This window comes from Anomaloglossus baeobatrachus, chromosome 5 (genome assembly GCF_048569485.1).
Source record: "Anomaloglossus baeobatrachus isolate aAnoBae1 chromosome 5, aAnoBae1.hap1, whole genome shotgun sequence".
Taxonomy (NCBI): domain Eukaryota; kingdom Metazoa; phylum Chordata; class Amphibia; order Anura; family Aromobatidae; genus Anomaloglossus; species Anomaloglossus baeobatrachus.
This window is the reverse complement of record NC_134357.1, coordinates 289,061,325-289,087,615: the sequence shown is the minus strand read 5'-3', so window position 1 is coordinate 289,087,615 and position 26,291 is coordinate 289,061,325. Positions and strand designations below refer to the sequence as shown.

Genomic DNA, 26,291 nt, shown 5'->3' with positions numbered 1-26,291 from the left:
AAGGGAGGACACTGACTTTCCCCAGTCACCCCCGTGGCCCTATCACCCCGGAGCTGAGGGAGGACACTGACTTTCCCCAGTCACCCCCGCGGCCCCGTCACCCCGGAGCTGAGGGAGGACACTGACTTTCCCCAGTCACCCCCGCGGCCCCGTCACCCCGGAGCTGAGGGAGGACACTGACTTTCCCCAGTCACCCCCGCGGCCCCGTCACCCCGGAGCTGAGGGAGGACACTGACTTTCCCCAGTCACCCCCGCGGCCCCGTCACCCCGGAGCTGAGGGAGGACACTGACTTTCCCCAGTCACCCTGCGGCCCCATCACCTCTGGAGCTGAGGGAGGACACTGACTTTCCCCAGTCACCCCCGCGGCCCCGTCACCCCGGAGCTGAGGGAGGACACTGACTTTCCCCAGTCACCCCCGCGGCCCCGTCACCCCGGAGCTGAGGGAGGACACTGACTTTCCCCAGTCACCCTGCGGCCCCATCACCTCTGGAGCTGAGGGAGGACACTGACTTTCCCCAGTCACCCCCGTGGCCCTATCACCCCGGAGCTGAGGGAGGACACTGACTTTCCCCAGTCACCCCCGCGGCCCCGTCACCCCGGAGCTGAGGGAGGACACTGACTTTCCCCAGTCACCCCCGCGGCCCCGTCACCCCGGAGCTGAGGGAGGACACTGACTTTCCCCAGTCACCCTGCGGCCCCATCACCTCTGGAGCTGAGGGAGGACACTGACTTTCCCCAGTCACCCCCGCGGCCCCATCACCCCGGAGCTGAGGGAGGACACTGACTTTCCCCAGTCACCCTGCGGCCCCATCACCTCTGGAGCTGAGGGAGGACACTGACTTTCCCCAGTCACCCCCGTGGCCCTATCACCCCGGAGCTGAGGGAGGACACTGACTTTCCCCAGTCACCCCCGTGGCCCTATCACCCCGGAGCTGAGGGAGGACACTGACTTTCCCCAGTCACCCCCGCGGCCCCATCACCCCGGAGCTGAGGGAGGACACTGACTTTCCCCAGTCACCCCCGCGGCCCCGTCACCCCGGAGCTGAGGGAGGACACTGACTTTCCCCAGTCACCCCCGCGGCCCCGTCACCCCGGAGCTGAGGGAGGACACTGACTTTCCCCAGTCACCCCCGCGGCCCCGTCACCCCGGAGCTGAGGGAGGACACTGACTTTCCCCAGTCACCCCCGCGGCCCCGTCACCCCGGAGCTGAGGGAGGACACTGACTTTCCCCAGTCACCCCCGCGGCCCCGTCACCCCGGAGCTGAGGGAGGACACTGACTTTCCTCAGTCACCCCCGCGGCCCCGTCACCCCGGAGCTGAGGGAGGACACTGACTTTCCCCAGTCACCCCCGCGGCCCCATCACCTCTGGAGCTGAGGGAGGACACTGACTTTCCCCAGTCACCCCCGTGGCCCTATCACCCCGGAGCTGAGGGAGGACACTGACTTTCCCCAGTCACCCCCGTGGCCCTATCACCCCGGAGCTGAGGGAGGACACTGACTTTCCCCAGTCACCCCCGTGGCCCTATCACCCCGGAGCTGAGGGAGGACACTGACTTTCCCCAGTCACCCCCGTGGCCCCATCACCCCGGAGCTGAGGGAGGACACTGACTTTCCCCAGTCACCCCCGCGGCCCCGTCACCCCGGAGCTGAGGGAGGACACTGACTTTCCCCAGTCACCCCCGCGGCCCCGTCACCCCGGAGCTGAGGGAGGACACTGACTTTCCCCAGTCACCCTGCGGCCCCATCACCTCTGGAGCTGAGGGAGGACACTGACTTTCCCCAGTCACCCCCGTGGCCCTATCACCCCGGAGCTGAGGGAGGACACTGACTTTCCCCAGTCACCCCCGCGGCCCCGTCACCCCGGAGCTGAGGGAGGACACTGACTTTCCCCAGTCACCCCCGTGGCCCTATCACCCCGGAGCTGAGGGAGGACACTGACTTTCCCCAGTCACCCCCGCGGCCCCGTCACCCCGGAGCTGAGGGAGGACACTGACTTTCCCCAGTCACCCCCGCGGACCCGTCACCCCGGAGCTGAGGGAGGACACTGACTTTCCCCAGTCACCCTGCGGCCCCATCACCTCTGGAGCTGAGGGAGGACACTGACTTTCCCCAGTCACCCCCGTGGCCCTATCACCCCGGAGCTGAGGGAGGACACTGACTTTCCCCAGTCACCCCCGTGGCCCTATCACCCTGGAGCTGAGGGAGGACACTGACTTTCCCCAGTCACCCCCGCGGCCCCGTCACCCCGGAGCTGAGGGAGGACACTGACTTTCCCCAGTCACCCCCGTGGCCCTATCACCCCGGAGCTGAGGGAGGACACTGACTTTCCCCAGTCACCCCCGCGGCCCCGTCACCCCGGAGCTGAGGGAGGACACTGACTTTCCCCAGTCACCCCCGCGGCCCCGTCACCCCGGAGCTGAGGGAGGACACTGACTTTCCCCAGTCACCCCCGCGGCCCCGTCACCCCGGAGCTGAGGGAGGACACTGACTTTCCCCAGTCACCCTGCGGCCCCATCACCTCTGGAGCTGAGGGAGGACACTGACTTTCCCCAGTCACCCCCGTGGCCCTATCACCCCGGAGCTGAGGGAGGACACTGACTTTCCCCAGTCACCCCCGTGGCCCTATCACCCCGGAGCTGAGGGAGGACACTGACTTTCCCCAGTCACCCCCGCGGCCCCGTCACCCCGGAGCTGAGGGAGGACACTGACTTTCCCCAGTCACCCCCGTGGCCCTATCACCCCGGAGCTGAGGGAGGACACTGACTTTCCCCAGTCACCCTGCGGCCCCATCACCTCTGGAGCTGAGGGAGGACACTGACTTTCCCCAGTCACCCCCGTGGCCCTATCACCCCGGAGCTGAGGGAGGACACTGACTTTCCCCAGTCACCCCCGCGGCCCCGTCACCCCGGAGCTGAGGGAGGACACTGACTTTCCCCAGTCACCCCCGCGGCCCTATCACCCCGGAGCTGAGGGAGGACACTGACTTTCCCCAGTCACCCCCGCGGCCCCGTCACCCCGGAGCTGAGGGAGGACACTGACTTTCCCCAGTCACCCTCGTGGCCCTATCACCCCGGAGCTGAGGGAGGACACTGACTTTCCCTAGTCACCCCCGCGGCCCTGTCACCTCTGGAGCTGAGGGAGGACACTGACTTTCCCTAGTCACCCCCGCGGCCCCATCACCCCGGAGCTGAGGGAGGACACTGACTTTCCCTAGTCACCCCCGCGGCCCTGTCACCTCTGGAGCTGAGGGAGGACACTGACTTTCCCCTGTCACCCCCGCGGCCCCGTCACCCCGGAGCTGAGGGAGGACACTGACTTTCCCCAGTCACCCCCGCGGCCCTGTCACCCCGGAGCTGAGGGAGGACACTGACTTTCCCCAGTCACCCCCGCGGCCCTGTCACCTCTGGAGCTGAGGGAGGACACTGACTTTCCCCAGTCACCCCCGCGGCCCCATCACCTCTGGAGCTGAGGGAGGACACTGACTTTCCCCAGTCACCCCCGCGGCCCCGTCACCCCGGAGCTGAGGGAGGACACTGACTTTCCCCAGTCACCCCCGCGGCCCCGTCACCCCGGAGCTGAGGGAGGACACTGACTTTCCCTAGTCACCCCCGCGGCCCCGTCACCTCTGGAGCTGAGGGAGGACACTGACTTTCCCCAGTCACCCCCGCGGCCCCGTCACCCCGGAGCTGAGGGAGGACACTGACTTTCCCCAGTCACCCCCGCGGCCCCGTCACCCCGGAGCTGAGGGAGGACACTGACTTTCCCTAGTCACCCCCGCGGCCCCGTCACCTCTGGAGCTGAGGGAGGACACTGACTTTCCCTAGTCACCCCCGCGGCCCCGTCACCTCTGGAGCTGAGGGAGGACACTGACTTTCCCCAGTCACCCCCGCGGCCCCGTCACCCCGGAGCTGAGGGAGGACACTGACTTTCCCCAGTCACCCCCGCGGCCCCGTCACCCTGGAGCTGAGGGAGGACACTGACTTTCCCCAGTCACCCCCGCGGCCCCGTCACCTCTGGAGCTGAGGGAGGACACTGACTTTCCCCAGTCACCCCCGCGGCCCCATCACCTCTGGAGCTGAGGGAGGACACTGACTTTCCCCAGTCACCCCCGCGGCCCCATCACCTCTGGAGCTGAGGGAGGACACTGACTTTCCCCAGTCACCCCCGCGGCCCCATCACCTCTGGAGCTGAGGGAGGACACTGACTTTCCCCAGTCACCCCCGCGGCCCCATCACCTCTGGAGCTGAGGGAGGACACTGACTTTCCCCAGTCACCCCCGCGGCCCCGTCACCCCGGAGCTGAGGGAGGACACTGACTTTCCCCAGTCACCCCCGCGGCCCCGTCACCCCGGAGCTGAGGGAGGACACTGACTTTCCCCAGTCACCCCCGCGGCCCCCGTCACCCCGGAGCTGAGGGAGGACACTGACTTTCCCCAGTCACCCTGCGGCCCCATCACCTCTGGAGCTGAGGGAGGACACTGACTTTCCCCAGTCACCCCCGTGGCCCTATCACCCCGGAGCTGAGGGAGGACACTGACTTTCCCCAGTCACCCCCGTGGCCCTATCACCCCGGAGCTGAGGGAGGACACTGACTTTCCCCAGTCACCCCCGCGGCCCCATCACCTCTGGAGCTGAGGGAGGACACTGACTTTCCCCAGTCACCCCCGCGGCCCCATCACCTCTGGAGCTGAGGGAGGACACTGACTTTCCCCAGTCACCCCCGCGGCCCCCGTCACCCTGGAGCTGAGGGAGGACACTGACTTTCCCCAGTCACCCCCGCGGCCCCGTCACCCCGGAGCTGAGGGAGGACACTGACTTTCCCCAGTCACCCCCCGCGGCCCCGTCACCCCGGAGCTGAGGGAGGACACTGACTTTCCCCAGTCACCCCCGTGGCCCTATCACCCCGGAGCTGAGGGAGGACACTGACTTTCCCCAGTCACCCCCGCGGCCCCATCACCTCTGGAGCTGAGGGAGGACACTGACTTTCCCCAGTCACCCCCGCGGCCCCATCACCTCTGGAGCTGAGGGAGGACACTGACTTTCCCCAGTCACCCCCGCGGCCCCGTCACCCTGGAGCTGAGGGAGGACACTGACTTTCCCCAGTCACCCCCGCGGCCCCGTCACCTCTGGAGCTGAGGGAGGACACTGACTTTCCCCAGTCACCCCCGCGGCCCCGTCACCCCGGAGCTGAGGGAGGACACTGACTTTCCCCAATCACCCCCGCGGCCCCGTCACCCCGGAGCTGAGGGAGGACACTGACTTTCCCCAGTCACCCCCGCGGCCCCGTCACCCCGGAGCTGAGGGAGGACACTGACTTTCCCCAGTCACCCCCGCGGCCCCGTCACCCCGGAGCTGAGGGAGGACACTGACTTTCCCCAGTCACCCCCGTGGCCCTATCACCCCGGAGCTGAGGGAGGACACTGACTTTCCCCAGTCACCCCCGCGGCCCCATCACCTCTGGAGCTGAGGGAGGACACTGACTTTCCCCAGTCATCCCCGCGGCCCCATCACCTCTGGAGCTGAGGGAGGACACTGACTTTCCCCAGTCACCCCCGCGGCCCCGTCACCCTGGAGCTGAGGGAGGACACTGACTTTCCCCAGTCACCCCCGCGGCCCCGTCACCTCTGGAGCTGAGGGAGGACACTGACTTTCCCCAGTCACCCCCGCGGCCCCGTCACCCCGGAGCTGAGGGAGGACACTGACTTTCCCCAGTCACCCCCGCGGCCCCGTCACCCCGGAGCTGAGGGAGGACACTGACTTTCCCCAGTCACCCCCGCGGCCCCGTCACCCCGGAGCTGAGGGAGGACACTGACTTTCCCCAGTCACCCCCGCGGCCCCGTCACCCCGGAGCTGAGGGAGGACACTGACTTTCCCCAGTCACCCCCGCGGCCCCGTCACCTCTGGAGCTGAGGGAGGACACTGACTTTCCCCAGTCACCCCCGCGGCCCCGTCACCCCGGAGCTGAGGGAGGACACTGACTTTCCCCAGTCACCCCCGCGGCCCCGTCACCCCGGAGCTGAGGGAGGACACTGACTTTCCCCAGTCACCCCCGCGGCCCCGTCACCCCGGAGCTGAGGGAGGACACTGACTTTCCCCAGTCACCCCCGCGGCCCCGTCACCCCGGAGCTGAGGGAGGACACTGACTTTCCCCAGTCACCCCCGCGGCCCCGTCACCTCTGGAGCTGAGGGAGGACACTGACTTTCCCCAGTCACCCCCGCGGCCCCGTCACCCCGGAGCTGAGGGAGGACACTGACTTTCCCCAGTCACCCCCGCGGCCCCGTCACCTCTGGAGCTGAGGGAGGACACTGACTTTCCCCAGTCACCCCCGCGGCCCCGTCACCCCGGAGCTGAGGGAGGACACTGACTTTCCCCAGTCACCCCCGCGGCCCCGTCACCCCGGAGCTGAGGGAGGACACTGACTTTCCCCAGTCACCCCCGCGGCCCCGTCACCCCGGAGCTGAGGGAGGACACTGACTTTCCCCAGTCACCCCCGCGGCCCCGTCACCCCGGAGCTGAGGGAGGACACTGACTTTCCCCAGTCACCCCCGCGGCCCCGTCACCTCTGGAGCTGAGGGAGGACACTGACTTTCCCCAGTCACCCCCGCGGCCCCGTCACCCCGGAGCTGAGGGAGGACACTGACTTTCCCCAGTCACCCCCGCGGCCCCGTCACCTCTGGAGCTGAGGGAGGACACTGACTTTCCCCAGTCACCCCCGCGGCCCCGTCACCTCTGGAGCTGAGGGAGGACACTGACTTTCCCCAGTCACCCCCGCGGCCCCATCACCTCTGGAGCTGAGGGAGGACACTGACTTTCCCCAGTCACCCCCGCGGCCCCATCACCTCTGGAGCTGAGGGAGGACACTGACTTTCCCCAGTCACCCCCGCGGCCCCATCACCTCTGGAGCTGAGGGAGGACACTGACTTTCCCCAGTCACCCCCGCGGCCCCATCACCTCTGGAGCTGAGGGAGGACACTGACTTTCCCCAGTCACCCCCGCGGCCCCGTCACCCCGGAGCTGAGGGAGGACACTGACTTTCCCCAGTCACCCCCGCGGCCCCGTCACCCCGGAGCTGAGGGAGGACACTGACTTTCCCCAGTCACCCCCGCGGCCCCGTCACCCCGGAGCTGAGGGAGGACACTGACTTTCCCCAGTCACCCTGCGGCCCCATCACCTCTGGAGCTGAGGGAGGACACTGACTTTCCCCAGTCACCCCCGTGGCCCTATCACCCCGGAGCTGAGGGAGGACACTGACTTTCCCCAGTCACCCCCGTGGCCCTATCACCCCGGAGCTGAGGGAGGACACTGACTTTCCCCAGTCACCCCCGCGGCCCCATCACCTCTGGAGCTGAGGGAGGACACTGACTTTCCCCAGTCACCCCCGCGGCCCCATCACCTCTGGAGCTGAGGGAGGACACTGACTTTCCCCAGTCACCCCCGCGGCCCCGTCACCCTGGAGCTGAGGGAGGACACTGACTTTCCCCAGTCACCCCCGCGGCCCCGTCACCCCGGAGCTGAGGGAGGACACTGACTTTCCCCAGTCACCCCCGCGGCCCCGTCACCCCGGAGCTGAGGGAGGACACTGACTTTCCCCAGTCACCCCCGTGGCCCTATCACCCCGGAGCTGAGGGAGGACACTGACTTTCCCCAGTCACCCCCGCGGCCCCATCACCTCTGGAGCTGAGGGAGGACACTGACTTTCCCCAGTCACCCCCGCGGCCCCATCACCTCTGGAGCTGAGGGAGGACACTGACTTTCCCCAGTCACCCCCGCGGCCCCGTCACCCTGGAGCTGAGGGAGGACACTGACTTTCCCCAGTCACCCCCGCGGCCCCGTCACCTCTGGAGCTGAGGGAGGACACTGACTTTCCCCAGTCACCCCCGCGGCCCCGTCACCCCGGAGCTGAGGGAGGACACTGACTTTCCCCAATCACCCCCGCGGCCCCGTCACCCCGGAGCTGAGGGAGGACACTGACTTTCCCCAGTCACCCCCGCGGCCCCGTCACCCCGGAGCTGAGGGAGGACACTGACTTTCCCCAGTCACCCCCGCGGCCCCGTCACCCCGGAGCTGAGGGAGGACACTGACTTTCCCCAGTCACCCCCGTGGCCCTATCACCCCGGAGCTGAGGGAGGACACTGACTTTCCCCAGTCACCCCCGCGGCCCCATCACCTCTGGAGCTGAGGGAGGACACTGACTTTCCCCAGTCACCCCCGCGGCCCCATCACCTCTGGAGCTGAGGGAGGACACTGACTTTCCCCAGTCACCCCCGCGGCCCCGTCACCCTGGAGCTGAGGGAGGACACTGACTTTCCCCAGTCACCCCCGCGGCCCCGTCACCTCTGGAGCTGAGGGAGGACACTGACTTTCCCCAGTCACCCCCGCGGCCCCGTCACCCCGGAGCTGAGGGAGGACACTGACTTTCCCCAGTCACCCCCGCGGCCCCGTCACCCCGGAGCTGAGGGAGGACACTGACTTTCCCCAGTCACCCCCGCGGCCCCGTCACCCCGGAGCTGAGGGAGGACACTGACTTTCCCCAGTCACCCCCGCGGCCCCGTCACCCCGGAGCTGAGGGAGGACACTGACTTTCCCCAGTCACCCCCGCGGCCCCGTCACCTCTGGAGCTGAGGGAGGACACTGACTTTCCCCAGTCACCCCCGCGGCCCCGTCACCCCGGAGCTGAGGGAGGACACTGACTTTCCCCAGTCACCCCCGCGGCCCCGTCACCCCGGAGCTGAGGGAGGACACTGACTTTCCCCAGTCACCCCCGCGGCCCCGTCACCCCGGAGCTGAGGGAGGACACTGACTTTCCCCAGTCACCCCCGCGGCCCCGTCACCCCGGAGCTGAGGGAGGACACTGACTTTCCCCAGTCACCCCCGCGGCCCCGTCACCTCTGGAGCTGAGGGAGGACACTGACTTTCCCCAGTCACCCCCGCGGCCCCGTCACCCCGGAGCTGAGGGAGGACACTGACTTTCCCCAGTCACCCCCGCGGCCCCGTCACCTCTGGAGCTGAGGGAGGACACTGACTTTCCCCAGTCACCCCCGCGGCCCCGTCACCCCGGAGCTGAGGGAGGACACTGACTTTCCCCAGTCACCCCCGCGGCCCCGTCACCCCGGAGCTGAGGGAGGACACTGACTTTCCCCAGTCACCCCCGCGGCCCCGTCACCCCGGAGCTGAGGGAGGACACTGACTTTCCCCAGTCACCCCCGCGGCCCCGTCACCCCGGAGCTGAGGGAGGACACTGACTTTCCCCAGTCACCCCCGCGGCCCCGTCACCTCTGGAGCTGAGGGAGGACACTGACTTTCCCCAGTCACCCCCGCGGCCCCGTCACCCCGGAGCTGAGGGAGGACACTGACTTTCCCCAGTCACCCCCGCGGCCCCGTCACCTCTGGAGCTGAGGGAGGACACTGACTTTCCCCAGTCACAGCCTGACGCGGAGTAAACACGTTCGCGGCTGCGGGGGAGCCCCGGCGGATTGGGAAGCCCTGAGCGCTGCACAGAATCTCTCCGTTTTATTTTCTGCCTTTTTTCTCTCCTAACAGACTATGAGGAAAGCAGCTCAGCTTGTGAAGACGCCATTTTCTCAAACCTGAACCGGAGCCAAAAAATAAAAGCAGCTCTGAATGCCGCTGCCGAGAGCCATTATGTAATGTGTAGATTTCTCGCACTATTTCTGTGGCCGCGGGGCAGAGGAAGGCAGGAGAGGGACGGAGGAGAGGGGAGGAGGGGCTGCCGAGTGAATACCTGCGGAAAGGTGGCGCATCCTAGGAGCCGCTCCATTGTGCGCCCCGCCGCCGGCCCTGCTTGCAGCCTGTGTCGCCCGTGCACGGCCTCATCCTGCAGCTCGGGGCCTTCGCTCTGGATTTGGAAATGCCCGTACAGGGAGGTTCCTCGCCCCCCTTGCTCTCACATACACGGTCACTCCCCTCCCCCACGCTGGGTGAAGGTATCAGCCGCCTCAGACTCTTTAGGCTTTGGTTATGTAATTGCATCTGACACTAAACCGATCTTCCTTCCTTCTAAATTCTTTCATGTGTCACAAAACCTTCTCACTTGAGGACCCCACTACAATTAACTCCCCCAGCCTGAAAGTCAGCCAAAAGCAGAGGTATGCTGGCGTCTGTTAGAGTGAAACGCAGCGATGGCAGCGCAGGAGCCACATGCACACTGGCACCGCGCCAGCCACTGGCATTGCTTCCCAGCCTCCATTCTCCCAGGTCTGGAGCAGCACGACACGAGCGCATTAATCAAAGCCGGGGTTGTTTATACATGGCAACGAAGAGGGCCTCACCGGCGATGGCAGCCTGCGCACCCGGGCTGGAGACCACAATGGCATCTCCGGCTAAGTTCACATTTCCGCTAAAATCTATCAGTCACAATCCGCTGCTCTGGTAAACAACGGAATCCGTTTAGCGGATTCCGCTGCTCCCATAGACTTGTATGAGCAGCGGATTGTGACTGATGATGCTGCGTTGCACCCTCCGCCCGACTGATCAGTCGTGGAACGACTGACCGCCGGGCGGGGGGAACGCAGCATGTAACGTTTTTTGAGCAGCGAGATCCGTCGGATTTCGCTGCGCATGCTCTCTGGCTCCCTGCACACGTCACCAGCTTTGGTTGGTTACCCGATATTTACCCTGGTTACGGTGCAAGGAGCCAGCGCTAAGCGGTGTAGGCCCGTAACCAAGGTAAATATCGGGTAACCAAGGTAAACATCGGGTGCTTTGCTGTTACCCGATATTTAGGCTGGTTACGTGTGCAGGGAGGCCGACACTTCCCCGCTCGGCCCCGCCCCCTCCCGCACTCCGCACATGTATGTACACACACACACACCTGTCCCCAGCCATGCAGACAAGCACTGACACCCTCGTCTGGCCCCGCCCCCCGCTCGGCTCCGCCCCCTCCCGCACTTTGCATGTGCACACACACATACATACATGCACATACACACTCACTCACTCACACATACACTCACCTGTCCCCAGCCATGCAGACCGCAGCACTTCTACTGACATCCTCAGCGCCTGGCCCCGCCCCCCGCTCGGCTCCGCCCCCTCCCGCACTTTGCATGTGCACACACACATACATACATACATACATACATGCACATACACACACTCACTCACACACTCACCTGTCCCCAGCCATGCAGACCGCAGCACTTCCACTGACATCCTCAGCGCCTGGCCCCGCCCCCCGCTCGGCTCTGCCCCAGAACTCCGCCCCCCGCACACAACGGAATCCGACAAAGAATTCTGTTCTTTGTCATCCGTTGTACAGCGTTGAACAGCGCATCAGTCACATGCGTCAAGCGACGCATGTGACTGATACAAATCAACGGAAATGTGAACTTAGCCTAAGGCTAGGTTCACACTTCAGTCACAATCCGCTGCTCTGGTAAACAACGGAATCCGTTTGGCGGATTCCGTTTTTCCCATAGACTTGTATGAGCAGCGGATTATGACTGATGATGCTGCGTTGCACCCTCCACCCGACTGATCAGTCGTGGGCGGAAGGAACACAGCCTGTAACGTTTTTTTGAGCAGCGCAATCTGTAGGATTTTGCTGCGCATGCTCTCTCTGGCTCCCTGCACATGTAACCAGGATACACATCGGGTTACCAAGCAATGCACTTTGCCTAATTACCCGATATTTACCCTGGTTACGTGTGGAAGGAGGCAGCGCTAAGCAGTGTACGCTGGTAACCAAGGTAAATATTGGGTAACCAAGCAAAGTGCTTTGCTTAATTTTTACCCGATATTTACCATTGCTACGTGTGCAGGGAGCCCGACACTTCCCCGCTCGGCTCCGCCCCCTCCCGCTCTCTCACACACACACCGCACTGACGTCCTCAGCGCCACGGCCCCGCTCTGCTCCACCCACCTCGCACTCCGCCCCCCGCACACAACGGAGTCCGACAATGAATTCTGTTCTTTGTCATCCGTTGTACAACGCATCAGTCACATGCGTCAAGCAACGCATGTGACTGATGCAAAACAACGGAAATGTGAACCTAGCCTAACGTGTCGCCATTTGTCATCAAGAGCCAACATCACCAGCCACCACTCATCAGTGTTACCGAGAACGAAGTCTTCACAATACGGAACCAAACACGGTGCAGAAACCCTGAAAGGTCTTCATAAAGCTCCAATAATACCACCATCTATATTAAAGTCCACAGATTTTACAAAAAAAACCCTACACAGTGTTAAACGGACTTTTTAGGATGTGTGCCCACGATCAGTATTTGCTGCGTTGTGGACGAGCCTATCTCAGCTGCGTCTAAACCGCTGTGTTGTACAGTACAAGCACAGTGGAGGGATTTCTAGAAATGCCGTGCCCACTGTGCTTCTTTTGGCGCAGCAAACACTGACCTACGGAGCGGCTTTCCAGACTGCAGCAAGTCAATTCTTTGCTGTGGTATCGCATGCGTCCTCCGTAGGAACACAAGCGAGAGACCGCAGCGCACTGAACCCTGATCATAGGTACAAGCAGCTGCGGTCTCCTGTGAAAACATGCGGACCCCCGGTCAGGACTCGCTGTGTTCTGAACGCAGCGAGTCCTGATAGTGGGCACGTGCCCTTAGACCTGATGATGACGATACGGAAAAAAGATTTGTAAAACAAAATTGATTTTTCTGCCCATCTTACACTTTGTATCACCCCTGAATGACTGGTCAAACCAATCACAGGCACTCAGTGCATCATGGCGGCTAATCATTTACATACCCTTTCTCATCTGCTTTTTTCCATCCATCTCTTCCCTTCTCTGCTCTATGAACCCAGAGCTGTCAGTCAAAGAATAGGGGAGGGTGTAGATAGGGGGAAACAAGTAGGTGGGAAGGTGCACTCAAATGTTTGGCCCCGCCATGATGCATATAGATGACTTAGGAGGGTTGATCCTACTGACAGATTCCCTTTAACCCGTTCAAGATCAAGGACGTACCTGTATGTCCTTGGTCACGTCCCTGACTGATACGAGCTCACATCTTTCCCTGCACGTTGGCTGATCTGATCGGCGGACGTGCAGCTAACAGGCGCACCCGGTAACTAGTTAGGTCGCGCTACCACACACTGGCACGCCATTTCCCGCTCACATCAGCGGTTTCATGACCTGATCACAGGGTGCCGATAGGTTATGACAGCCGGGGGGGTCAGCTGATGAGTCCTGTCGTTGTCATAACGTACAGTACCTGTAAACACCAGCTAAGCACTGCCATTTACAGAAGATCAGCATTTCTGCAGAAGCATTGCACTGAACAGCAGAAGTGATCAGACTGTGTGCTCTTCAAGTCCCCTAAGGGGACTAGTAAAATCAATTAGACGTTAAAAAAAACAAAAACAAAAAACACACACACACAATTTTTTTTCACATTTTCCAGTACAATATGGGGCAGAATTAATGGTGTTATTCAAAAGTATAACTTGTCCCACAAAAAAACAAGCCTCATATGGGTATATTAACAGAAAAAAATAAAAAAATGTTATGACTCTTGGAAGAAGGAGATGAAAAAGCAAAAGGTGCCCAGGGGTGTAGGAATTAAGCAAGGTAATAGAGGCACCTGCCTAGGTGGGGAAAAACACCCACATCTGATTAATTATTTATTACCTACATATCCTTGTCCGGTATGTAGCTAGAGAAAAAAACTGGCTGTGCGCACCCTGCGTTTTTACCCGCGGATTTACCCGCAGTTTCGCTGCGGAAATTTCTTGAGAAATGTTTGCAATCTTTCTGCAGACATTTCCCAGCAAAACCTATGGGGAAAAAAATTAGCTGTGCGCAAGCTGCGTTTTTTTCTCAAGAAAATTCTTTCTGCAGAATTTCTTGAGAAAATTTCTTGAGAAAATGTGCATGTCACTTCTTTTCCACAGGTAGCTGCGGTATTTCACTCTATTCACTGTAATGTAATCGCGAAATACCGCAGGTAGCAAATGATGTGCGGTATACCCTCGGTATAGCCGCGGTTTACCTGCGGTAATGTTAATCACTGCCTGCAGTTTGCAGGGAAGTGATGTCATTATGACAGGAACAGGAAGCGGAGCAGAGTAAACACACACGTCACACTCCCTGGACACTGCACAGAAGTGCTTCCGGCAGGTGCCCGTGTAGTCTGTGTCCTGCTGCAGCCCCGCGGCTGCCTTCATTGCAGTATCAGCAGCTTCTCACGCTGCAGTGCTGGCAGCTGCGGGGATGACGAGTACTGCTGTCAGATTAGATGAGATCATTACCTGCTATGACGATCTCTTGCTCTTCTGATGTCAGCGCTCTCACTGCCTTCTATGCCCGTGCCGCGGGCGGCCCGAGACTGTCACTAGCGGTGATGACACGGGCACTCACAATACTGCTGAGAACGCGGCGGGCATAGAAGACAGTGACAGCGCTGACGTCAGCAGTGCAGGAGATGATCACAGCAGGTAATGATCTCATCTAACCTCCTGATGGCAGCGCTCGGCATCCCCTGCAGTGACCTGGGCTGACCTCATGATGTTAGCTCAGGTCACTGCATTACTCTCCCAGCCAATGGGGAACATTCTGTTCTTCATTGACTGGGACAGTGACTATGGTATGGATCGTCGTGGGACCCCCTTATTGGATTACGCTGGACCTGGAATTCATTGTTCTTTTCAATAAATTGGTGAAAGAGGGAATGTGTTGGGGAGTGTTTTTTCAAATAAACTTTTCTTTGTCTATTTTTTATTTCTTACTGACTGGGTTGTTGATGTCGGGTATCTGATAGACGCTTGACATCACTAACCCCAGGGCTTGATGCTAGGTGACATTACACATCTGGCATCTACCCCATATATTACCCCGTTTGCCACCGCACCAGGGCAACGGGATGAGTTGGGGCGAAGCACCAGGATTGGCACATCTAATGGACGCGCCACTTCTGGGGCGGCTGTGATCTGCTATTTTTAGGCTGGGGAGTGTCCAACAACAGTGGACCTCCCTAGTCTGAGAATACCAGACCACAGCTGTCCGCTTTACCTTGGCTGGTGATCCAATTTCGGGGGGGACCCCACGTTTTTTGTTTTAAATTATGTAATGTAAAATAACAGCGTGGGGTGCCCTCTGTTTTGGATTACCAGCCAAGGTGAAACTGCCAGCTGTGGTCTGCAGCCGTCTGCTTTACCTAGATGGCTACAAAAGATAGGGGGGACCCCACGTCATTTTTTTTTAAAAATTGTTTATGTATTTTTTGGCTAAATACAAGGCTAAGCACCCTTTAGTGCCACATGAAAGTCACTAATGGGTGCCAGCTTAGAATATGCAGGGAGGTAGGACATTATATAGATCTTTCTCATCTATTATCTATCTATCTATTCATCTATCCATCTTTCCCTCTATCCATTATCAGTCTATCGATTATCTATTAACTATATTATTTATTGTAGTTACAGCATAAAAAAACGGGGGGACCAACCTGCGGAAAAACCGTGGCAAAAACGTGCACGTTTTTACCGCGGCTTTGGTGCGTTTTTTTTACCGCAGGTGCGGTAATCTTCAACTCCCAGAAGTTTCTCAAGAAATTTTATTGAGAAAAATCACTTTTCTAGTGCGCACATAGCCTAAGCTAGTGAAATAAGCAATCAGCCAGCCCCCTTCACACACAGATATGTGCTAGGAAACACACAGTGTTCAGGGCAGAATCGGAACACTGTGACTAGGGGAACCTAGAATACCAGGCCTAACTATGCTGTATAGCTACATCTATGAATATGCGGGAAACCCCCTAAATGTGGAGTTACACAGTAATGTCATTATCTTTACTGTTTGGACCAAAGTTAAAAACGCTCTTGGTTTGTTCTCAAAATCTGTATATGTTGTCTGTACTCGACACAGTCCTGTCCTATATTTCAGAGTTCCCACAATACACTGCTCTCTTGTAGCCTGAATTCAGAAAAATATTAGGGGATTTTCGAGAGACTTAAAAAAAACGCAGATAGATATAAAATTCTCTCTCTATCATGGGAATTTAAAGCTCTGACTCTATATAGAATTTACTTAATACAGAATTTTACACCTAAAAATTGAGTGGAAATGATGGTGAAATCTAGATTTAAGGGGTAGTCCAGCCTGACTCCCATATCAAGAGGTGAGCGGGGCCGGTGACATCACAGCTTGTGTGCGCGTTGGGGAATGATCACATAGGACACCTGTTGCTTCCGAGCTGGCAGATATCTGTAGATATGACGTCCCCTCTTTATATGGACGCGGGCACAGCCGGATTACCCCTGATCCAGCTAAGCCCCTACTAGGTGGAGGCATCACAGGGGCAGGAAAAGCAAATCACACACATGCTTCCAAAAATGGAGGAGGTGATTGCTGGATGGTAAAACTGCACACTGATGGCATGCATAGAGCGCTGTTCACACTTGCAGATGCACAGTCACAAGCCCGCAGCCTATTAGGTGACGCCCATACTATTAGATCAGGCGGGCTGCCAAGTCGTACTTCATCTGTGCACCATACAGGGACAGGAACTCTAATATTAAAGGCCCAACAGAAAGGGGCCTGGCTGTATCCTGTACAAAAAATGTGAGGTTTTTAGCTAGTGTTATGGCCATAAGACGTAAGCCTACAACCCTCGTCACGGGAACCTCATGCTTGTAGGTCCCTACACTATATATAGTATAAAAAAAGAGGACTAAATATCATTATGTACAGCAAAGATGGAACTGCAGCTGTATATTGCCTAGGCCAAAAGACTACTACTCTAGCAGGATACAGCTAAACCCTCACTAAATGGAGGCATCACAGGTGCAGGAGGAGCAAATCACACACACTTCCAAAAATTGTACAGGATACAACCAGGTCCCTTTTTGTTAGGCCTTGCATATTAGAGTTCCTGTCCCTGTAGGATACACAGGTGGGGTATGGCTTGGCAGCCCGCCTGATCTAATAGTATGGGCGTCACTTAATAGGCTGTGGGTTTATGACTGTACATCTGATAGTGTGAACAGCGCTCTATTCAAGCCATCAGTGTGCAGTTTTATCATCCAGCAATCGCCCCCTCTATATTTTGTTAGTGTGTGTGTGTGATTTGCTCCTCCTGCACCTGTGATGCCTCCACCTAGTGGGGGCTTAGCCATATCCTGCTGGAGTAGTAGTTTTTGGCCTGGGCGATGTACAGCTGCAGTTCCATCTTTGCTGCAAGTAATTACCCCTGATCCGGAGGAGAGTAGCTCTGATGACGCCGAGTCGACAGGTGCATGACGGGAGGCGTGCAATGTCAGCATGTGTCCAATACTAATGAGCAGGACAAATGTACGGTATGTACTGGCCATGTACGAATCCTGACAGATACATGTGAAGTCAACGTCATCCGATCTGCTCACCTTCAGATGCAGAAGGGAGAGGAGGTGGAGAACCCCTTTTAGAATAAGATTCTTTCATAAAGCTAATATAACTCACATACAAGGATGTGAAGGTTTATGGAAAAGAATCGGAACAGAAAATGTGAACACAATTTTTTCTGGACATTTGGCTTGACGGGCTCTAGTGTTTAGGGAACAAAGGATAGCATTCATTAGAAGTGTTCGGTCACTGGCACTTATCAGACCATGCTTGTTAGTTGTCACTATACTTTATGAATGAGATGTGCAGAACAGTGATATGAATCCTCCCCACCTGTGGGGGTGCTGTACCACATACATTACGGGAGAACATAAATGAGGGCATTCTTCATGTGGTCTTTTATACTCCCTATACATACTGGGCACATGAAGGATTCATTTAGAATTTAGCTGTGTGGCACAATATAGGAATAATACTAGTAAATGAGGTAGAAATGAGAATCGGAGCGCACAGGGGCCTCCTCAATGGCACCTCTCCCTATTTAGCAGTGTGTGGGGATATTCGGCCTGCTCACTTAGAGGAGCTGCGGACCAGCCTCTGCCTTCCTTTCTGCTCGGCTGCTGGAGCGAGACCTTCTAATAAAAACCATCGTGGCAGCGTTCTTTGTTTGCCTTGGCCTTTTTATTTGCAGCCCTGTCAGAATTTCCATCTTGTTTTCGCCTCCTAACAAAAAAAAGTGGGAAAGTCAGCTATTTCCTCGAATAATAATAGCCTTGTGACTAGGATAAAAGTGGCAGGTTTGGGGCCAAATGAGAGCGATTTATGAACCCCTTCATGACTACACTTCATTGTTTGGTGTTTGCACTCGATTTAGCAAAAAGTAAACGGAAGCAAATGACTGACAGGCTTTAAAATAAAAGCCTAGCCAATCTTACAGCTCACCTTTAGGGTACGTTCACACAGGACAGATTTGCAGGATGGAAAATCCAGTGTTGTGGATGAGTGCTTAATGAATCTCATCCAGACTCTGAGGAGAAAAACCTGCAGCGTAAAGTGACCAGTGAGTTGTGCAGGAGGACTATAATTATATATATACATATATAGTGTGGAAATAGGCGGCGGATTTGACCCCTTGCAAGGTAAAGAGAGGGGGGGCAGTACGGTATATGAGCCATGTACTTTGTGGAATCTGCTGCAATATTGCCACCATTTAGTGTGACATGTACCTTCATAAATCTGCTGCAAAACGTCCGATGTGAAAATTTGTCAACAAATTGTCCCATGAGGTTGTATCCCATGCCACATAAAAGTTTAGGCAGCCCTAGCACTTACTTCCTGCTCAGCAGGAGTAGTAAGGGGTACTTTGCACACTACGACATCGCTAGCCGATTGTAGAGATGCCGAGCGCGATAGTCCCCGCCCCCGTCGCACATGCGATATCTTGTGATAGCTGCCGTAGCAAACATTATCGTTAGGGCAGCTTCACACACACTTACCTGGCCGGCGACCCGCCTCCTTCCTAACGGGGCGGGTCGTGCGGTGTCACAGCGACGTCACACGGCAGGCGGCCAATAGAAGCGGAGATGAGCCGGACGTAAACATCCCGCCCACCTCCTTCCTTCCGTACAGTCGCCGGCGGCAGGTAAGGTGATGTTCCTCGCTCCTGCGGTTTCATACACAGTGATGTGTGCTGCCGCAGGAACAAGGAACAACATCGTACCTGTCGCTGCAGCGAAATTATGGAACTGACCGACACTACACAGATCACCGATTTATGACGCTTTTGTGATCGTTTATCGGTCCTTCTAGGCTTTACATGTTGCGACATAGTTACCGGCGCCGGATGTGCCTCACTTTCGATTTGACCCCGACGAGATCACAGTAGCGATGTCACAACATGCAAAGTACCCCTAAGAGTGGGTGCAGAATACACCACCTCTGTACACCATAGGCTTACCTGGTGGCCAAGTGCAGCTATTTAGAAAAGCCTCCCACAGCTAGTGTCAGATTCATTGCCCTCACCACCACCATTGTAGTAATGAACACTAGAAATTATATATATTATATGAGCTATAGAGATCTATATAGAATATATGGATACATAGAGATATATATATATATAGATAGATAGAGATTATATATATATATATATATATATTACGCACACACAGTACAATTGTAGATTCACATTGAAGGCATCAAAACTATGAATTAACACATGTGGAATGAAATACTTAACAAAAAAGTGTGAAACAACTGAAAATATGTCTTATATTCTAGGTTCTTCAAAGTAGCCACCTTTTGCTTTGATTACTGCTTTGCACACTCTTGGCATTCTCTTGATGAGCTTCAAGAAGTAGTCACCGGAAATGGTTTTCACTTCACAGGTGTGCCCTGTCAGGTTTAATAAGTGGGATTTCTTGCTTTATAAATGGGGTTGGGACCATCAGTTGTGTTGTGCAGAAGTCTGGTGGATACACAGCTGATAGTCCTACTGAATAGACTGTTAGCATTTGTATTAGGGCAAGAAAAAAGCAGCCAAGTAAAGAAAATCGAGTGGTCATCATTAGTCCGAAAAATTGGGAAAACTTTGAAAGTGTCCCCAAGTGCAGTGGCAAAAACCATCAAATGCTACAAAGAAACTGGCTCACATGAGGACCGCCCCAGGATAGGAAGACCAAGAGTCACCTCTGCTGCGGAGGATACATTTTTCCAAGTCACCAGCCTCAGAAATTGCAGGTTTACAGCAGCTTAGATTAGAGACCATGTCAATGCCACACAAAGTTCTAGCAGCAGACACATTTCTAGAACAACTGTTAAGAGGAGACTTTGTGCAGCAGGCCTTCATGGTAAAATAGCTGCTAGGAAACCACTGCTAAGGACAGGCAACAAGCAGAAGAGACTTGTTTGGGCTAAAGAACACAAGGAATGGACATTAGACCAGTGGAAATCTGTGCTTTGGTCTGATGAGTCCAAATTTTAGATCTTTGGATCCAACCACCGTGTCTTTCTAGAAAAGGTGAACGGATGGACTCTACATGCCAGGTTCCCACCGTGAAGAATGGAGGAGGAGGTGTGATGGTGTGGGGGTGCTTTGCTGGTGACACTGTTGGGGATTTATTCAAAATTGAAGGTATACTGAACCAGCATGGCTACCACAGCATCTTGCAGCGGCATGCTATTCCATCCGGTTTGCGTTTAGTTGGACCATCATTTATTTTCAACAGGACAATGACCCTAAACACACCTCCAGGCTGTGTAAGGGCTATTTCACTAAGAAGGAGAGTGATGGGGTGCTACGCCAGATGACCTGGCCTCTACAGTCACCAGACCTGAACCCAATCGAGATGGTTTGGGGTGAGCTGGACCGCAGAGTGAAGGCAAAAAGGGCCAATAAGTGCTAAGCATCACTGGGAACTCCTTCAAGACTGTTGGGAGACCATGTTCGGTGACTACCTCTTAAAGCTCATCAAGAGAATGCCAAGAGTGTGCAAAGCAGTAATCAAAGCAAAAGGTGGCTACTTTGAAGAACCTAGAATAGAAGATATATTTTCAGTTGTTTCACACTTTTTTGCTAAGTACTTCATTCCACATGTGTTAATTCATCACTTTGATGCCCTCAATGTGGATCTACAATTATCAGAGTCCTGAAAATAAAGAAAACTCTTTGAATGAAAGGTGTGTCCAAACTTTTGGTCTGTACTGGGTATATAAATACATACATATACATACATATATATATTATACATAAATAATGTGTGTATGTATGTGTGTATATATATAGATTATAATAATAATTTTATTCATTTATATAGCGCTATTCATTTCATAGCGCTTTACATACATTGTGAGCCCCAATGGGGACAGTGTTGCCAATCTAGAGTCCCTATCTGTATGTCTTTGGAGTGTGGGAGGAAACCCACGCAAACACGGGGAGAACATACAAACTCCTTTCAGATGTTGTCCTTGGTGGGATTTGAACAGAGGACCCCAGCGCTGCAAGACTGCAGTGCTAACCACTGAGCCACCATGCCGCATATTATATATATATATATATATATATAAACACATATACAGTGCCTGCAAGTAGTATTCAACCCCCTGCAGATTTAGCAGGTTTGATAAAGATGCAAATAAGTTAGAGCCTGCAAACCTCAAACAAGAGCAGGATTTATTAACAGATGCATAAATCTTACAAACCAACAAGTTATGTTGCTCAGTTAAATTTTAATAAATTTTAAACATAAAAGTGTGGGTCAATTATTATTCAACCCCTAGGTTTAATATTTTGTGGAATAACCCTTGTTTGCAATTACAGCTAATAATCGTCTTTTATAAGACCTGATCAGGCCGGCACAGGTCTCTGGAGTTATCTTGGCCCACTCCTCCATGCAGATCTTCTCCAAGTTATCTAGGTTCTTTGGGTGTCTCATGTGGACTTTAATCTTGAGCTCCTTCCACAAGTTTTCAATTGGGTTAAGGTCAGGAGACTGACTAGGCCACTGCAACACCTTGATTTTTTCCCTCTTGAACCAGGCCTTGGTTTTCTTGGCTGTGTGCTTTGGGTCGTTGTCTTGTTGGATGATGAAATGATGACCCATCTTAAGATCCTTGATGGAGGAGCGGAGGTTCTTGGCCAAAATCTCCAGGTAGGCCGTGCTATCCATCTTCTCATGGATGCGGACCAGATGGCCAGGCCCCTTGGCTGAGAAACAGCCCCACAGCATGATGCTGCCACCACCATGCTTGACTGTAGGGATGGTATTCTTGGGGTCGTACGCTGGACCATCCAGTCTCCAAACATCACGTGTGTGGTTGGCACCAAAGATCTCGATCTTGGTCTCATCAGACCAGAGAACCTTGAACCAGTCTGTCTCAGAGTCCTCCAAGTGATCATGAGCAAACTGTAGACGAGCCTTGACATGACGCTTTGAAAGTAAAGGTACCTTACGGGCTCGTCTGGAACGGAGACCATTGCGGTGGAGTACGTTACTTATGGTATTGACTGAAACCAATGTCCCCACTGTCATGAAATCTTCCCGGAGCTCCTTCCTTGTTGTCCTTGGGTTAGCCTTGACTCTTCGGACAAGCCTGGCCTCGGCACGGGTGGAAACTTTCAAAGGCTGTCCAGGCCGTGGAAGGCTAACAGTAGTTCCATAAGCCTTCCACTTCCGGATGATGCTCCCAACAGTGGAGACAGGTAGGCCCAACTCCTTGGAAAGGGTTTTGTACCCCTTGCCAGCCTTGTGACCCTCCACGATCTTGTCTCTGATGGCCTTGGAATGCTCCTTTATCTTTCCCATGTTGACCAAGTATGAGTGCTGTTCACAAGTTTGGGGAGGGTCTTGATTAGTCAGAAAAGGCTGGAAAAAGAGATAATTAATCCAAACATGTGAAGCTCATTGTTCTTTGTGCCTGAAATACTTCTTAATACTTTAGGGGAACCAAACAGAATTCTGGTGGTTTGAGGGGTTGAATAATAAATGACCCTCTGAATAAACTTTTCACAATTTAAAAAAAAAACCAAAAAACGAAATAACATTCTTTTTTGCTGCAGTGCATTTCACACTTCCAGGCTGATCTACAGTCCAAATGTCACAATGCCAAGTTAATTCCGAATGTGTAAACCTGCTAAATCTGCAGGGGGTTGAATACTACTTGTAGGCACTGTACATACAGACATACATATAATTATATATATATTTTTTTTATATTACTCAGGGTGGCAGCAGGAATAAGATAATAACACAAAACTGGCCTCTTGACCCCCTTTATCATTCATAGATGTGGTCAGTAGAGTAATAATGCTATAAAGCAGGATGGCTTTCCTTTCTGACAAACGTCAGGCTGGATCCTGGCAATGTCTCCAGTCTCCAGATTTATATTTCACTGTCCTCAGCAGTTCGAGAGATTTAAGAAGCTGCGCCGTCCCCGCCTCCTCTTCCTCAATATTAACCACTGTCTCGGTAAACATAAAGTCACTTTTATTATAGGAAAATGGGATTCTTTAAATTCCCTCAATGTAAAAAAAAAAAAAAATTTAAAAATAAAAAAATGTCAGCACTATATACAAATGACAGTATCAGCCAGAAAAAAGGAGATTGCCCAGAGTATATAGGTGTGTTGCATGACTATTTGACATACGGAGGACATCGGTTAGGGAAGCCTGCTCCCCGCCACCAATGGTACGGGTGATAGTGTAGTCTACAATACAATTCCACGGTTCACTTATTAGTTCCTGGACGGTGATCATCTTGATCCATGCTGACAGCTGCTGCTCACATGCTGCGCTCATACTACACGCTGACATTACACTAGATCCACATGCAGGACATGCCGTACCGTAACTGCTCATAGTGCGAGAAATAGTGGCCGAAAGAAAAAAAAATATATTATAAGACTGAAGATATACAGTGGTTTGATTCTCTACGCATCTCCAAAGTCATTGGCTGGATTTACATATAGTCACTGAAGGCCTATGCAGAAGGGTACTGCTAAAAGGAAAATTGAAATGTATTAGAAATATATACCCCATAGTGATGGGCAAACTTGCAGATAACCGGGAACGGCAGATCAAACCGGATTAAAAAGAAAAATCCAGTTCTGGCCCAGAAGTGATCTCGGATATCTGGCTGGACGCCGGTCCCCATATAAGTCTATGGGGACCAGAATTCGGCGTGTAAAAATGGTGGTAGAAGAGATCGGGGAATTGGAGCAAGCACTTCATACTTACCAAGTCACAGCTTCCCCTGTCCACTAGCAGTCCCTATGTCTGCGATTGGTTGCAGTCAGACACTGTCACACAGGATGGGGCGCAGCTGACTGCAACTAACCACAGACACTGTCTGCAGGTCACTTTTGTGGTGTAAGCATAAATAAATAAAAAATTGGCGTAGGGTCCCCCCTCATTATGATACCAGCCATGATAAAGCATATGGCTACAGGCTGCAGCCCCCAGCCCTGCGCTTTTCTTGGCTGTGTATCAAAATAAAAAAAAGCCGCATTTGGTTTTTGTTTTTAATTTTTAAATAAATTAATAAGAATTAAAAAAAAAACAACAAAAAAAACAAACAAAAAAAAAAACCGTGCGGTGTCCCCCCCCCCCCCCCGTTTTGATACCCAGCAATGAAAAAGCCCAACAGCTGGGGACCTGTATTCTCAGGCTGGGGTGGGAGACATGCTTATTGGGCCCCCCCAGCCTAAGAGTAGTAGCCTGCAAGCGTGTATTCTTTTACAGCTCATGGAAAGCTAAAGGCACAGTATTTTTGAACATATTGATTTTTTTTGGGCCTAAAAGTCTGTAGTAATCGGGTAGTGCAGCTAAAATTCACATGTGTGGCCCATAAAAGGGGCAGCGGTCTGTACTCTGAGGTGTGCAGAATTCTGGAGCATCTGCTCTCTGAAGCCAGATCACACAAACTAGCAAGCACAGAACTGTAAATGCGAGCAGAGCGTTAGCTGCCAGAAGATTGTGGCCACCCCACCACCCACCCACGCTTGGAGCAACAGGACAATCTTCTTCTATTCCATTTGCTTTACAGGGAGCATATTCTCTCTATTAGAAACATTAGAAGTACCCTCTTTGCTGAAACATTATAACCTTCAGCAGAATACAAGCTGCCACGTATGCAGGTTATTTCATTCCGTCAGCATCGGGATCACATTACATTATATGTGCCTGATAAAATCCTTAGGGCTTGTTCACATGGGTTAGACGTTGCTGCAGATTTTCTTTACGGACTTTACAGAGTAAAATCCACGGCAGAATACATTAGTCGCAAAATGGATGAGATTAAAAAAAAATCCAATCCATGTGCTTTGCAGATTTCATTAAGGATGCATAGAAATCTTCGATGGGGAATGTAAAAATCCACAACAAACCCTAATTGTTGAGGATTTTAAAAACGGATTAAAAGTAACGATCCTGGCGCTTCTGTGGCTTCCCTGCCTTGTCTGCTGACTTTCTTTTGCAACCTGGCCTCTTGTAATTATATTTTATTCTATGTGACCGCTGCAGCCAATCACATTTCCTCCAGACTGCAGTGGTCACATGGGAGGAAACACAAGGGGTTGAGTTGTACAGAGACTAGCAGGACTCCAGGCGGCAGGGAAGCCACATAAGTGCCAGGTAAAACAAGTATAGTACGATACAGATATTTTCCTATAAAATCTCGTAGACGTGTATTGGATATTTTCTGATATAATCCACGGTGCGTGGACATCAGCTTTAAAGAGAACGCAGTGGTTCAAGATGGAGGGGACGGATTTAGTTGCATATTTGTCTACAGTTCCCAAACCATTAGTCTTACCAGAGTGCGTCTTTGCAGGGTGGTGAGCTCCACCAGCCCCCTGCTGTGGAGGAGGGCTTGCCCCAGTTTGTCCAGTATCCTGTCCTGTATTCGCACTGGTCAGTGTCCCAGTTGGCAGTGGCTGTCCTCTTTTTAATAATTGCTTCTGTTCTTGCTGGCGGAATCGAGGAGGCACCTCTCGTGGCAGGTAACGGGAGGCCGCAGTTTGCTGGCCATTGGCAGGTGCTCGCTTGCCATTGCTGTTTTGGACAGTGCTGGTGGAAGTACTGGGAGCAGCGGGCTGGGGCTGGTTGGAACTGATCTTGATTGGTTCTGGCACTAAAGGAAAGAAAAGAAATACTTGTTTAGCCCTCTATGTCGTACAGCACTTCACAACTTTAATGTACTTTATCAAGTATACGGTCTTCATTTCTGAAGTGTGGAAACGTAGATCAAACAGAAAGAAATACAGTTGTTTTCTGTCCTAGGGAAAGAAAAAAGCAAATCACTACTGTGATGGATAAACAGCAACGATGCCCAGTGGTCCCACACCAGCTACAACGGTGCCCAGTGGTCCCACACCAACTACAACGGTGCCCAGTGATCCCACACCAGCTACAACGGTGCCCAGTGGTCCCACACCAACTACAACGGTGCCCAGTGGTCCCACACAAACTACAACGGTGCCCAGTGGTCCCACACCA

General features: G+C 54.4%; 1 protein-coding gene across 7 annotated transcripts in view; it reads right to left on the bottom strand.

Annotated features, from left to right (window-relative positions):
- TNRC6C (trinucleotide repeat containing adaptor 6C) overlaps positions 1 to 26,291 on the bottom strand; it is a 288,331-nt gene that overhangs the window by 101,492 nt on the left and 160,548 nt on the right. For 6 of the 7 annotated variants that reach the window (XM_075349542.1, XM_075349541.1, XM_075349540.1 and 3 more), the window contains exon 4: positions 25,609 to 25,926. In XM_075349542.1, coding sequence (XP_075205657.1) covers positions 25,609 to 25,926 — 318 coding nt within the window. Of the gene's footprint in view, positions 1 to 9,745; positions 9,902 to 25,608; positions 25,927 to 26,291 lie in introns of those variants that run through there. The other variant, XM_075349547.1, reaches the window with a different exon arrangement.